The 12,977-nt window shown below is 41.4% G+C and overlaps 1 protein-coding gene across 1 annotated transcript; it reads right to left on the bottom strand.

Annotated features, from left to right (window-relative positions):
- Window positions 1-4,406: 4,406 nt before the first annotated feature.
- Window positions 4,407-12,361, bottom strand: H3-3A (H3.3 histone A). The gene is made up of 4 exons (XM_081221022.1): window positions 12,260-12,361; window positions 10,580-10,730; window positions 9,243-9,396; window positions 4,407-4,861 (listed from the first exon to the last, which is right to left on the bottom strand). Exons 2-4 carry the CDS (start codon window positions 10,705-10,707, stop codon window positions 4,733-4,735), a joined length of 411 nt encoding a protein of 136 aa, XP_081077148.1. The 5' UTR covers window positions 10,708-10,730; window positions 12,260-12,361; the 3' UTR covers window positions 4,407-4,732.
- Between the last annotated feature and the right edge of the window lie 616 nt (window positions 12,362-12,977).

Here is a 12,977-nt window from a genome sequence, read left to right as displayed (position 1 = left end):
ACAAAGGGTATGTGGGCAGAGGGTTTGGCTACAGCTTAATAAGCAAGTGGTGGAAAGAGAAGATTGACAGGGCCAGATCCTGCAGGCCTGCCTCATGAGCCAGTTTAGACGTCACTCTGTGAGCAATGGGAAGTCACTAGATATCTTTAAGTGCGGAAATGATCTGAAATGATTTATGTTTTAGAAACATTCTCTGGGGGCTGTGTGAAGAGGCCGGAGGGAATGAGTGGATGAATGCAGACTGATTTAAGTTATGGCAATAGTCCATAACTTAGCTGCTGATAGCAGCTTGGACTAGGATGGTAGAAGGAGGAAGTGGAAAGTTTTGGATGCACTTTTGGAGAAAGTCAACAGGATTTAATGGAGGTGAGGAAGAGGGAGGAATTAAGGGGGTAGCTCAAGACTGAGCAGGTGGTGAGCAGCATGTTTTCAAATGAAGAGTTTTCTTGTAATTTCTATAATCTGTCCCTCTCATTCCCAATTTTGTCTCCTCTGGCCCCCATTTGTTTCTGCTGTCAAGACTTGCCTTAACTTCTTCTAGTGTCCCCGACCAATTAACTGCTCTTATTTGTATGTCTCACACGTAGAGCATGGGAATTAGAGAGGAAGGCCTTGGATTTAGTCTACCAGGAAACAAATTCCATCCCCTCTATTTATTGTGTGATCTTGGGCAAGTTTCACCTGTAAAATAGGGTATATAATAGTACCCACCTTACAGAGTTGTTGAGAATTTAGATTGGAGCAGCTTTACACCTTTACATACTCAGCATCCAGCAGATCCTCGATATATTCAAATGTGCAAAGTTGATTTCCTCTCAGATTCTAGGCTGTCAAGATGAGAAGGGCAAGAGCTTGGACATTGTTCAAGCACTAACCCACCTGACAGTATTTAGCCAAGAGAAGATTTCCTCCCCTCATTTGCCTAAGAGAATGACATTTCCAAATTCCTTCCTAGAAGTTCTTCCAGCATTCCCTGATTTCCCTAAAACCTTATCTAAAGTTTTTATCTTACCACATGATTTCATAGGGTTTTTCATCTGTAAATGTGTCTTAGATTTTAGGAATATTTTCTGGAAACTTTTACATATTAATCAGCTATTTTCATAAGATACTTCATATTCAAAAGCTGGTTACCACCTTGTTACAGATGCTAAAAACTGAACAATAACGAGTGGTGAGTTTAGCTATGGTCCCCACATATCACTTTGGGCCCAACTCTAATTCACTATAGATTTTTCCTAGGTAAATTCTCATGTAGCCAACTCCAAAGTATAGCAGGTAAGAGGATTTTCAGCCCAGGTTAATAAGCATCAATGGGAGTGGCAGATCACACTCATATCTAAGTCAAAGAATAACCCTGACCTCAAAATTATGAATATTGTTTAGACCCTAGTCAAATAAGAATAATCCTCCCAAATTTCATTGCCTCTTTAGTTAAGTAGGAAAGAGTTACCTACCTTATAGGAATAAGAGAATACATGTCAAGTATTAACAGCCCATGGTATACTGAGACAAGCTCAGTACATTGACCAGACATCCGTGTACCTGCTTTGAGTGCCAAGTTCATCTATTCTGTATCAAACATACTTCAATTGGCTCTTAGTAGCTTATACTGCAGTGAACATATGCTCCTGCCAATACTCCAAGTAATACTAGTGCCTGCCTGTAGAAGCCTATACAAACGATCACACTAAAACTAGGATACCATGTCAACAAATTAGAAACAGGCTCTCAAAAAATCTCATATTTCTCACATTGATTTTATAATGACCTAAAATCTAAAAATGAAGTTACTGCTAAAAAGGAGCTTAACACCAATGTTTATGTTTATAAGCCCAATGTTATATCTTATTGACATGAATCTGTTCTTAGCCCATTGATTAGTTCATCTCAGTTCACTTCCAGAGCAGCTTCACTCATATGCTACAACTCATGTCACAGTTTCCTGTGCTATACTGTATGTTCTCACTAGTTATCTATTTTATACAGAGTATCAATAGTGTATATATGTCAATCCCAATCTCCCAATTCATCCCACCCCCCTTCCCCCTTGGTATCCATACATTTGTTCTCTACATCTGTGTCTCTATTTCTGCTTTGTAAATAAGATCGTCTATACCAATTTTTTCAGGTTCCACATATATGTGTTAATATACGGTATTTGTTTTTCTCTTTCTGACTTACTTCACTCTGTATGACAGTCTCTAGGTCCATGCACATCTCTACAAATGACCCAATTTCGTTCCTTTTTATGGCTGAGTAATATGCCATTGAATATATGTGCCATATCTGCTTTATCCATTCCTCTGTTGGTGGACATTTAGGTTGTTTCCATGTCCTGGCTGTTGTAAACGGTGCTGCAAGGAACACTGGGGGAGCATGTGTCTTTCTGTTCTTGTTTTGAATTTTTTTTTTAATTAATAAATTTTTGGCTGCGTTGGGTCTTCGTTGCTACGCATGGGCTTTTCTCTATTTGCAGCAAGCAGGGGACTACTCTTTATTGCAGTGTGTGGGCTTCTCATTGCAGCGGCTTCTTTTGTGGGGCATGGGCTCTAGGCACACAGGCTTCAGTAGTTGTAACACACAGGCTCTAGAGCACAGGCTTAGTAGTGGCGCACCGGCTTTGTTGCTCCGCGGCATGTGGAATCTTCCCCAACCAGGGCTCGAACCCATGTCCCAATCAGGCGGATTCTTAGCCACTGCGCCACCAGGGAAGCCCCCTTGTTTTGAATTTTATTTTTTACACAGCAGGTTCTTGTTAGTTATCCATTTTATACCTGTTAGTGTATATATGTCAATCCCAATCTCCCATTCATCACACCACCACCCCTCCCCCCCTGCTTTCCCCCCTTGGTGTCCATACGTTTGTTCTCTACATGTGTCTCTATTTCTACCTTGCAAACCTGTTCATCTGTGCCATTTTTCTAGATTCCACATATATGCGTTAATATACAGTTTTCCTCTTTCTGACTTACTCTGTATGACAGTCTCTAGGTCCATCCATGTCTCTACAAATGACCCAATTTCGTTCCTTTTTGTGGCTAATATTCTGTTGTGCATATGTACATCTTCTTTATCCATTCGTCTGTCCATGGGCATTTAGGTTGCTTCCATGATGTGGCTATTGTAAACTGCTGCAATGAACATTGTGGTACATGACTCTTTTTGAATTAGTTTTCTCAGGGTATGTGTCCAGTAGTGGGATTGCTGGGTTGTATGGTAATTCTTTTAGTTTTTTAAGGCAGCTCCACAGTGTTCTCCATAGTAGCTGTATCAATTTACATTCCCACCAACAGTGCTAGAGGGTTCCCTTTTCTCCACACCCTCTCCAGCATTTATTGTTTGTAGACAATTTTTTAATGATGGCCATTCTGACTGGGGTGAGACACCTCACTGTAGTTCTGATTTGCATTTCTCTAATAAGAAATGTTAAGTCTTAAAAGGTTCACCATCCTCATTTCACATTAATCACCCCAATGCTAAATAAAACAGTGCTAAGAATGAACTATAGGTGCTTGATTAGTAACTTCAGGGTTAATATACAATCTTAAAATAGCCAGCTCTCTGATGCACTAATTTTTGAGCTGAAGACTGTTACAATTGCAGTTAAATTACCATTAAATATTCAAAGTTTAATAACAGAGATTATGTTTATAAATGTACTTTCACTACTTATACAGATTTAACTATTTTCGTGTGATTCTGCTGGCCAGCTAGATTTGGGAATTGCTGGTTAAAAGTACACATATCCATAGTCAAACTCTGGTTTTGGAAAATAGATATACCATCTTCAATTTTTTTTTTTTTGTGTGGTACGCGGGCCCCTCACCGTTGTGGCCTCTCCCATTGCGGAGCACAGGCTCCGGACGTGCAGGCTCAGTGGCCATGGCTCACGGGCCCAGCTGCTCCGCGGTATGTGGGATCTTCCCGGACCAAGGCACGAACCCGTGTCCCCTGCATCGCCAGGCGGACTCTCAACCACTGCGCCACCAGGGAAGCCCACCATCTTCAAATTTTTAAAAATTTGGAGGAAAGCCAGTAGCTCCAGTTTCCTTCCCATATGAAGCTTATACTTTCCTCCTCTCTCAACAGTTTCAGATAAAAAGTGACAAAACACTTGATACTAAAATTATTCTGAATATGGAAATTTCAAGTAAGTTAATTGTACAGATAAGGTTTATAGTAAAGACCAAAAGCAGGTATAGTTTAATGTATTTTAATAGCAAACTTACAGGAACAGCACAGAAGACAGACAACATTAAAAACATGTACTTGCATATAGGACAACTCAGTTAGAAAAGTATAGTGAATGGATGGAATCTACTGTATGATAAAAATGCTACAAACACCATTTAGTTGCAGTCAATAAGAAATTTACTTGTTTTAAAAAAATCCAAATGCTGGCATTGTCCAGAAAAATTTAACAGGTTTATTTATAATTGTTATAAAGTTGAACTGCTGAAACTTGTTCACTGAAACATTTTGACTTGCATTAATGCTTTATGTCCCCGCATTTATATTAAAAATTCACACACAAATGAAAATGGGAAAACTGCCAATACCTGATTTCTGTCCCCCATTTTTCCACCTGCAATCATATACTTAGGTACCTTTTGACCCCACGGGAAAAAAAAAAAAAAAAAATCTAACGTTCAGAACTACCAATAACAGGAAGAGAAATTTTTTTTTTTTTTTTTTTAAAGAATGAAATGTTTCCCATCATAGTGGATTCTTAAGCACGTTCTCCACGTATGCGGCGTGCTAGCTGGATGTCTTTTGGCATAATCGTTACACGTTTGGCATGGATAGCACACAGGTTGGTGTCTTCAAAAAGGCCAACCAGATAGGCCTCACTTGCCTCCTACAACAGGAATAAAGAAAAAAATATTAATATTATCAATAGTTAAGTTACATCTGTATCAGTTAAAAAGATGAGGTTTTTGAGCCCTTTAAAAACCTATTTCAGAAGATGTTGACTATTTTACCAAATGCTTACATTGTAAAATCTGTGCGACGAGGCTGAAAGGCAGCTTATGAAAGTGAAAACTCAAGTCTTTATCAAATAATACAAGTCAAATAATTTCACTACTAAAAAAGTTTAATTTTTTAAACGTTATATGTGATTTTTAGTAAACTGAAATGTGTCTTGTGTCTTGATGTAAATGTGTCTTGAGTAAAGCAAAAAATCCAACTTAAATTCTAACATTCATTCTCATCCTCAGAAAGATAAATGGAATCATGTATCTAATCCAAATCCTACCCTGTTGTGTCCTCCTTTTTCTGAATCTTACTCACACTTCATTATATCTGTTTGACCACTGGTTTCCATCATATGGTCCTCATCTACCTTTCCTTTAACACCTCAGTTTTACCACTAGATTGCTATTGGGTCCCAGAACACACCAGATTTGTGTCTTACTTACATACATTGACCTATTTTGCTGAGATATGCCCCTATGCCCCCCACTAACTGTACCTTCCTCTATGCACCTCTATCTGTAACGGCATTTTTGCTACCTCCCAGCATTAACATTGATCCCTCTAGTTTTTCTCATTATACTCTTAAGACTTTTCTGAAGGCATCTTCTTATCCCTACTTTCACTCAAAAACTGGTAGCTACATGAATCATTCACCAACACTTGGCATGTAAAGAGGAAAAAAGGGGAGCTTCTACTTATAATTAACTCTTAAATTGATAGTACATCTTACAGCTGTCTGAAAAGCTGAAGAGTCCTTTAGTCTAGGTTAAAACATCTGCTTACTCATTTTGAAATGAACCTACTGTTTTACTAGTCATCAGCCCAACTGTTTTAGTGGATTAGGAACACACTAAATGAAAGACGTTATTTGGCTTCTCTATTAGCAAGTTATTTCTCTGTTCGAGATATATTTAGGGGAAAAAACCAGATTTTTGTAATTGCTATTTTTGTCCTAATTAAAAAAATTATTTCCATCTTGGAAACTCTAGGTAATAAAACTAAAAGAGAAATACACAGAATACTTGAGCAATTCAAGCGCCACAATACTACATAACACACAAGATACAGAGATGGGAAGAACCAGTTTTGCTTTTTACAAACATTTTGACTTTGCCAATAAAACTTGAGGTTCTGCTTTTAAAAGCACTAACACAGCAATAATTAATCAAAATGGTTTACGTTATTCCATCTTATGAAAAAAATTATTTCCTACATTTATATCTTCATTCTTTTTAGCCTCATCTCTCTCTTCTATAAAAATCTGTTTCACCCAAAGTTTACTATCCCTACATGTCTTTCCGTAGCATTTGTTATCAAGAGCTAAGTCTTATTTACCTACCCTTTATGGACTACCTAAGATTATTCCATGAAGGAGAAAGCAAACACTCCTCCTGCCTCTGGTTCCCAGGTGCAGGTAACTTTGAACTCCTAATTCCTTGGCAATCACATTGGCCTTGTACACTAGTCATCTTTTAATGCCCTTAAATTACTTAACAGAGATCTCTAACCCTAACTGAAATTTGCATGTTTTCCTTTTTTTTTTCTTGGCCGGGATATGTGGCTTGCGGGACAGTTCCCTGACCAGGGATTGAATGCGGCTCCTCAGCTGTGAAAGCGCGGAGTCCTAACCGCTGGACCACAAGGGAATTCCCGAAATTTGCATCTTTTCTATGCAATTAGTTCCGTGTATCTTACCTATTCCAAAAAATATATTAAAAGCAGAAGTCCTTAATGTTCAGGGATTAATTCTTGGGATACTCTAGAAATGGGTAAAAAATTTAGGAAACACTGCATACTGTAGCCTACCTACTCTTACAGGTTCACAACACACATCAGATACTAGGACTGAAGTTCCTCAAGAAAGAAACTAGTTTCTCTTTTGTTTCACCCAGCGTATCTCAGGATTATGCAAATCTAGAAGGCTTCTGCAAAACACAGCACTATGAGCTGCTATATAGACAAGCCAACAGGTCCTGCAATTCTGAGACCATTTAAGAGTGGAATAATGATCTACTGGCTCCCCTAGTGCTACTCAAATGTGGCATGTGGCAGCTGGGCCTCTCACTGCCATCTTACAACCTGGCTATAGGTTTTATAGAGTTGTGTCTGGTCAGCTCTGGGAGAACAGTCAATACTCAGGGAATTTAACCATGACTCATATATTTCTAACTCTATTGCCAGTGTCCCAAAGTCTCCTAAACATTAAGGCCATGATGGGAATTAAAGACTGACACATTAATTTATAGCCCAATGAACGTAATTTTGAGATAACAGCAAAATAAAAAATATCTTATAACTGGAAGGAAATGTTAATGTACAACATTTTGAGTATATTCAATATCTGACTCTTCCACCACTTCAAACCACCAATGTCCATTTTTAACACGATACCTTAGTTCAAACTCTCAGATATTAGGCGCAAAGGCTAAATTTCAAGTTAGCTAATTCTTGATTATCTATGGCAAACCTAGACTAAATTCTCTCCCATCCTCACTGGACTACCTCCCCTCCTCATTTAGTTGTATTAGAAAAGTTGTAAACTGTAATTCTAAAGGCAAAAATAGTGACTTTTGGAATTCTATTTCAACTGCTCTCTTCTATTGCCCTATTTCCATTAGCAAATTCTCCATCTCTGTATCTTTAAGAGAACTTATGTATAAAAAAAGCAAAACAAAATAAACTTCTAACAAAGATTACTCTTCCAATAAAGAGTTACCTAATGCAAGAGTACTACAGGCAGCAGAATTGAACATTTTGCTCAAAACCAATACAACCACACTTACTGACAAATATAAAACACACACCTTAATAACAGCAATGTGGAAGTTTACACACGAATTTTAAAAAGACAATAGTCTTTTACTCAGACTATTTAGTAATCAATTTACAAAGCTCTATCATTGACACTTAAGCTCAACAATGTTGGACTTTCAAGTATAGTGTGTTCTTCAAGCATAGCCCTGCTAACTCTAACTACAAAACAAAATTGGCAGCTTTAGATCAATGCTTGAGAATATCAATATTTCTATATTTAAAATTAGTGGGGAAAATGTGATTAGCAATTATAGTAATAAACAAAATGGGATCTAAAGATAGTCAATGATTAAAACAGAAAATAAAGGTTTTAAATAACAGCACTGGAAGATTTTAGTAGTTTGAAATTTCAGTTATTTCAATTCATTGAGAATTTAATGGATGCCAACTCCTGGAATTCACCAATCAAATGAAGTTCAGACTAACCATAGAAACAGCTCAACCAATTACACTTCAGGGTAGAATCCACCTATCAAATCTTCCTTACACATAAAGGAAAAGCTTGGCAACAGCAGCCTTGAAAAATCCTCCAATGGAGTGTATGTAGATTCTGGACCCTCCCCCAAAAGAGATTCCGATTCAGGTCTGTGGAGGTGCCTAGCAATCTGCAATTTTAACCGCTTCTAACCCCACGCTCTGAAGGAGGTGGCAGTCTTACCATACTTTGAGTTACAATGATCTAACGAATGCCAAACTCGTTAACATTATAGGTTACTTAAGTGATTGATGTTAATTATACCTACATACCTAATCAAATATCTTACTTGTGGGCATTTCAAGTTTTAATCTTGGCACAAACCACCAGTATTTCAAATATATAACCACAGCTAAAACAGTACTTCTCAAAGTTCTGACACACTGGAGCTAAGATTAAATTCACTATGTTTCCCATTTAAGTGGAAATCCATACATAACCCCCTTTAGCAAACTACAAGTCTTCCAGTTTCTCTTTACAGGCCTAGTGTCTTTTCCTCCTTATGGTCAACCTAATCCTAACTACCACTCATGCTTCTTTACCTCAATGCACAATTCTTTTATGCTGCCTGTTCCCATCCCAGATATTAGGTTCTCTCCACTTGCAACTGCCTCTTCAGGCCCAGGAAGCCATTTATTCTAATATTCCTTTTATATCAGTCACTGTTTGAAACTAATTACCAATACAGACCTTTAGCCCCATGACTTCTTGATGTCCTGCAGCAACTGTAAGCCAGACCAGAAGGTTCTTTTTCCCTTTAAACACTGCAACGTCTAAAATTTTAAAATCCTATGCCTGCTTGTATGACCTCGAGCAATTTAACCTTTCTGACATCTTAACAGTGAAATAGATAAGACCTACCTCATCCGCTTGTGATGATTAAATTTAACAAGCATATGCAAAGATTTAGAATTGTTCTTGGCACAAAGCAGGAACCGCCAACTCTTAGAGCCTTTCCCACTCGCCACTTTACCTGCAAAGCACCAATAGCCGCACTCTGGAAGCGCAGATCTGTTTTGAAGTCCTGAGCAATTTCCCGCACCAGACGCTGGAAGGGAAGTTTGCGAATCAGAAGTTCAGTGGACTTCTGGTAACGTCTAATTTCACGGAGCGCCACGGTACCAGGCCTTTAAAACAAAACACAATAAAGACATGGTTACCAAATACATAAAAAACATAAAAGAGTGGTCATCAGCTTTAAAAAGACGCAGTCACTTTTCAAAAAATAAATCACCCAACTATTCTTCAGCTTCTGTATCAAATTTCACTTATTAATTTATGACCTGAATATTCAAGTCTGTTAAGAGTAACACAACAATACCTTTAAAGCAAAAAGCATGATATTAAAGTAGATTCCTGGCAGGGGGGTTTAATCAAAGTCCCCTTTATCTTCTTCCTCTTTAACATATATCACTAACTTGTTATAATTACAACTTGGGAAAGTACTAGGCCACAAATAAAGAGGTCAAAATTGTTCACTCTTCTCAATTTGGCAGCACTCTCCTTCTTCCCACTGGCACCCCCAATTCTTCTAAAAGACCTACCAGCACAACTCAATAAGTTTCCTTTAAAAAAATACATTTATGGCGTTTAAGTTTGATTTCCCAGAATACCTTTGAATACCGCACATCCCTCATGAATGATTAAATGTGAATACTCTTTTATGGTGTATCTTCCATATGGAAGTTTTCTTTCTTTCTTTCTTTTTAAAACTAATTTTAAGCAAGAAATTCACCTCAATTCTGACTTATTTCTTCCACTTTTATTTTAGGCTAACTGTAAAATCACTTGCAGAGCGCACCTAAATACAGACAACTTCTGCCCTCTAATGGCAGATGCCCTTAACAACACTGCTCAGGGTAGTTCAAAACTGTGCTAACAGAAGGAAATAAACGAATTCAAGTAAATGAAGGACTTAGCTAAAACAAAATGACCCCCAATCTTGATCAAATTACTTTACCAAGAGAAAGAGTATCCTCCAAAATGTATTTAAAAACAACACTATACTATTTAAAAAATATACATTACACCTAACAGCTAAATAAAATGTTACCCTATCCCATTAACGTTATTAGTGATACAACCTCTCCTTTGGGCTATGGGCAAGATCATGGCTTCAAAATTAAACATGTTCCCAATAAAACCTAACACTAAATTATATATATATATATATTAGTAAATATTCAAAAGGAAAAATTATCAGTTTCTCTAAAGCAAAAAGTATGATTATACATCTTTTTATTAAATTATATAGATACTGCTTCGGGAGATAGGCTTTGTCCCATTTTTTCCCTCCTCTTGTTTTAATACCTGTAACGATGAGGTTTCTTCACCCCTCCAGTAGAGGGCGCACTCTTGCGAGCGGCTTTTGTAGCCAGTTGTTTCCTCGGTGCTTTACCACCGGTCGATTTGCGGGCAGTCTGCTTTGTACGAGCCATGGTATAAAGACCTCCTTACTTACCTACCAGCATCAAAACACAAAAATCACCATATGCAACAACCAAACATACAAGTTTTCCTGCCACTACCACCGCCCCCCCAAATCTGGAAATTATGATCAGTATAAAAAAATGTCTGTAATGTTACATAATTTGAAAGTGTGCAGATTACGTCTACCACCCAAATATGACTTCCTGAAACAAACTGTAGTACTAGAAAATTGTTAGCATTAACACCAATCATCTCTCAAAAAAGCCAAATCTGAGCGATAAACGGCAAAACAAAAAGACCCCTGACAGCCTTCGCTTCAGTTTCTTTAATTAAAGTAGAAATTAGAAATGTCTGTAAATATTCGATCCACTAACAAGTCAAAAGAACGAAGCCTCAAACCACAGAAAGGTCGAATCAAATTACAGCAAAAAAGGTTTTGGTCACCCCCCCACCGCCCCCCCCTTTACGTCTGGCAGTCGATAGACTGCTGTAAATATCTGAAAACATTCTTGCTTTTGCATCTCTACAGTTCTGTTGACAAAAAGGCGTCTCAAAAAACAAGAGAGGAACAACAGCTACCACCAGCGAGCATTCTACAAAGCACCGTCCTGGCGTCCAGTCCTCAGAAGCTTCGCAGTGAAATAAAAAAAAAAGTGCCCCGCACCCAGGCTTTAATTAACGCACGGGACCGGCCGACCAGTCCACCCCAAGCACCACATAAACTTTTGGTTTCGCCTCCTCCGGCCCCTCGGCACAGGGTCCCCCAGCCTGCCCGCCTCGCTCCCAGCGTCTCGCGCAGGCACAAACTCGGCTCCCAGACCAGAACAAAATGGAAACAATCGCAAAACGTATCCGATTCCCTACCAAAGAGACAAAACACCAAATTGCTCGAAAATAGCCCGATCCCCTGCCACGTGCCGCCCTCCAAAATGCAAAAGTTTTTTTGTGCATTTCAAATGCATCAAGTTTCCGCTTCTCTAAAAAAGGAGAAAAAAATGTTTCTCTTTAAAATTTTTTCCTCCTTTTTTGAAATGGGGAAGAGAGAAACGGGGGAAAAAATATGGTCGGTGACCAGAGAAGAGAGACAAGATGGTGAAGCTTAGCAACAACTGTGGGGAGGCAGCAAAAAGCGAGTTACCCCAGGGTGGGAAGCAGAGGCGATTTCTACCCTTTTCCCGCTCGAAAACTGGGGTCCGGGGTCCGGGGGCGGTAGTTAAGAGGCCCGCGCGGGTCGTGGTGAAGGTCTGGGGTCCCGGGAAGGGGCGGCGGGCGGGATTTCACCGAAGAAAGAGGAGCCAGGGGCGCGGGGAGGGAGAGCAGGCTCGGCGACGCGGCGGTTGCTGCTGTTGGGCTGAGGCGGCGAGAGACTGGGGAGCCGCCGGAGCCGCCGCCGCCTGAGGGGTGCGGGAAACTCGCTCCTCACCTCCATTTCTGGGCCAAAAAGTTTGTGGGCCAAGCCGGAGGGACCGTGGGTCCCCTCACCGCACCGCCGGGGCCCGGCCCGGGGTTGACGGCAAGCGGGGCTCGGTTCCGGGGAAGCGGGCAGACGGGGAAACTTACCCCCCTTCTCCTTCGGCTGGAGCTCAGCGAGCTAGAGGCGGCGCTGGCGTCGGAGAGCGACAGCGGCGCGGCGGCGGCAGCGAACACAATTGAAAGATGGCTGACACCGAGGCTATCCCCCAACACACGCCGCCCCGCCCCCGCGCCGCGCGCCAACCAATCACACACAATGGAGGGAAGGCTCGGCCCCGCCCCCGCCCCCTCGCTCGCGTCCCGCCCCCGCCCCTCCCCCCGCGCGCCCGTTCGCTGGCGCGCGCTCGCCCCTCCCCCGCGCGCCGCCTGCTCCCTCCTCCCGGCCACCTCGCGCCGTGTGTGTACAAACACAAAAGACACGCCGAAGGGCCGCCGGCTCCGGCCGAGACGGCCGTCAGCCCGCCCCCGTTTTAACGTCGGCTCTCCGGCCCCGCACTCCCACCCTGCTCCGTGCGCACACGTCTTGGAACTCGGGAAGCCCGGGTTTGGGGCGCCGAGGGGGAAGTGAGGGGGGGAGGGGCGGGCGGGAGGAGGCGCGGTCGGTGAACACCCGGCCTGCGGGCGTCTCGGGCCGCGGCGGGGAGGGCGAGGGAGGGGGCGCCCCGCTCCGGCGCGGGCCCAGGCGCGCGTCCCCGAGGCGCCCCGGGCGGCGTGGGGGCGGGGAGGAGGGCACCGCCGGCCGGGTCGGTGCACCCCAGTTGAAAACACTACCCAACAGGAAGCTTGCAAATAGCAGCCTGGCGTC

Source organism: Mesoplodon bidens (genome assembly GCF_964165515.1).
Source record: "Mesoplodon bidens genome assembly, chromosome: 2".
Classification (NCBI taxonomy): Eukaryota; Metazoa; Chordata; class Mammalia; order Artiodactyla; family Ziphiidae; genus Mesoplodon; species Mesoplodon bidens.
This window is presented reverse-complemented; position numbering and strand designations above follow the sequence as displayed.

What these genes read in the sequence shown, in the direction of transcription:
- H3-3A (XM_081221022.1), bottom strand. Translation starts at nt 10,707, where the DNA reads ATGGCTCGTACAAAGCAGACTGCCCGCAAATCGACCGGTGGTAAAGCA. An exon ending in AAGAAACCTCATCGTTACAG is followed by an intron (nt 9,397 to 10,579) that starts GTATTAAAACAA and finishes TTTGTTTTAAAG; the next exon opens with GCCTGGTACCGTGGCGCTCC. An exon ending in CGGCTATTGGTGCTTTGCAG is followed by an intron (nt 4,862 to 9,242) that starts GTAAAGTGGCGA and finishes TTCCTGTTGTAG; the next exon opens with GAGGCAAGTGAGGCCTATCT.